At 59.7% G+C, this 2,074-nt stretch overlaps 1 protein-coding gene across 1 annotated transcript in view; it reads left to right on the plus strand.

Moving 5' to 3' along the window:
- Positions 1 to 2,074, plus strand: part of LOC104499054 (aryl-hydrocarbon-interacting protein-like 1) — a gene marked incomplete at its 5' end in the record, with an annotated part of 4,509 nt that extends 2,435 nt beyond the window's left edge. The window contains one exon of the mRNA XM_010142510.1: positions 2,031 to 2,074. Coding sequence (XP_010140812.1) covers positions 2,031 to 2,074 — 44 coding nt within the window. The remainder of the gene's footprint in view (positions 1 to 2,030) is intronic.

Genomic DNA, 2,074 nt, shown 5'->3' on the forward strand with positions numbered 1-2,074 from the left:
AGCAGAGGCGGCAGCAGGGACAGAGGCGGCAGCAGGGACAGAGGCGGCAGGGCTGGAGGAGAAAGACAGCAGGACAGAGGGAGCTGGCACAGGGAGCATGGCTGGGGCTGAGCAAGGCAGAGCCCTGGAGCCACAGTCCCCCAGCAAGGGGCTGGGGCCAGCCAAGGGCCCCCCAGAGCTGGAGGATGAAACACCTGGAGAGGCACTAGAAGAGGGGAGCTGCAGGGAGCAACGAGGAGGCAACAGCCAAGGAAAGCCTGGGGAAGTCAACATTGCCCCAGACAACTTGACCCCTGGGGCAGTGCTCCAGGCTGGGCACTTGGGGGCAGATGAGGAGCTTGTTGGAGGGGCAGAAGTACCCCCTTGCCCCACAGCAGCCAGGGAAGGGGCTGATGCACCCCCAGGGCAGTGAGGTGAGAGCGGAGAGCTCGGGGCTATGACCCTGGGGCAGGGCCAGCTCTGAGCAGAGCTGGTTGGGGAAAAGGCTGCTGGACCACTTAGGAGGAGGCAGAGCACAGGCAGTGGAACTGATGTATCCTGAGAGGGAGACCCAGGGCTGGGGACTGGACCTGCAGTGACATGTAAACAATGCTGTCCTCACCCTGCTGGCACCACCAGCCCAGCACGCAGCAGCACCTGATGCCTCCCTGCCCTGACTCATTGGCTCCAGCGTGTTGCAGCTCAGCCCCACTGAGCTTTGCTGGCTGAGAAATAAAAGATCTTCCCTGGCACCACATGCTGGATTTGTTCCTGGACGTGACTGGCTTTACCACATCACAGCCTGCATCTTCCTGCTTTGCCCTGGAGCCTGTGGCACAGGGATGGGGCATTTTGCTCTGCCCTTGAGAGGGTAAGTTAAAGAGGCTGCATCTCACCCCCATTTCAGCTCCCGCCTCTCTGTGTGAGAGCTGTCCCCATACTTCCCGGCAGTAGCACCACGTCAGGCCTTTGCCCAGCGCTGCCTTCCAGGCAGGGGTGAGAGCAGGTTTAGCCCTATGAGTCCTGGGCAGGATTCACCACCAGCCAAGGCTGAGCTGCATCCCGTGCAGCAGGGAGGGCCTGAGAGCCTCCAGCCTTTCCCTGGGCTAGTCCTCAGCTGCGCCCTGGGAACACAGGGAACACGGACAGCACTTGGGGCAGAAGCACCTGGACACCTCCAGGCATATGCCTAATGCAGATCCAGGGAAAAGGCACAGAGGGAGAGGACTGCCCACCCAGCATCCCACTACTGCCTACATCCTTCCTGAGGCTGAAGGGTTTCCTACAAAGGCAGTACCCAGGTGACGAAGACAGATTCTCCCCACGCAGCCCCTGTCCCAGGCCTCAGGCTGCCACATGGCCCTGAGCAGACTTGCTGGAAAAGGATGAAGGAAGGTGGTGGTGGAGGGACGCACCTGTGTTTGAGGAGCCTGAGCTCTGCTCACAGCTTCTGGTCTGCCTCAAACGGCGTGGACAGCCAGGGTGACACAGGGCATAGGGACATTTATGTCCTAGCAACCCTGCAGCAGTGCTAGAATGAGACAGTGCTGGGAGCTGCCCTGACTCAGGTGAGGTCCATGGATAGAAAGAAGAGGCCAGAGCACTGATCTGGGTCTCAGTATAAATACAAATTTATTTTCTTTCCAGAGCAGAGATGGTGCAAAGCAGTGAGGACAGTAGCACCACGTACATGGTTACCAGAGCATGCTCCCCTCCCTGCTGCATCCTGGCTCCCAAACACAGCCCAAGCACCCAGCCCGGCCTCTGCTGCTCCCCACACCTGGCACCAGGGCCAGCAGCTCTGTCCTCATCCTGCCTTTTCCTTCTTCCAGCTTCCCCCAGGCTGGCTACTCCTGACCTAATCCTCAGATTAAAACATCGGTCCTCCCCACGCTTCCCCCATCCTGCCGCTGGGATAACAGGAAGGGTCCAGCCAGGTCTCATAGGCTAGCATATGGTCCCTCACCATGGTCAAACAAGCAGCCTGACACACAGCTTACAACCAGCCTAGCACCAATGCCCCTGCTCCTGCACCCCTGCTGCTCACCCAGCTGTGAGAGTGGACAACAAGGACAGCAACCTGCACCGCTGCTAG

Source organism: Buceros rhinoceros, unplaced genomic scaffold, assembly GCF_000710305.1.
Source record: "Buceros rhinoceros silvestris isolate BGI_N320 unplaced genomic scaffold, ASM71030v1 scaffold28338, whole genome shotgun sequence".
Taxonomy (NCBI): Eukaryota; Metazoa; Chordata; class Aves; order Bucerotiformes; family Bucerotidae; genus Buceros; species Buceros rhinoceros.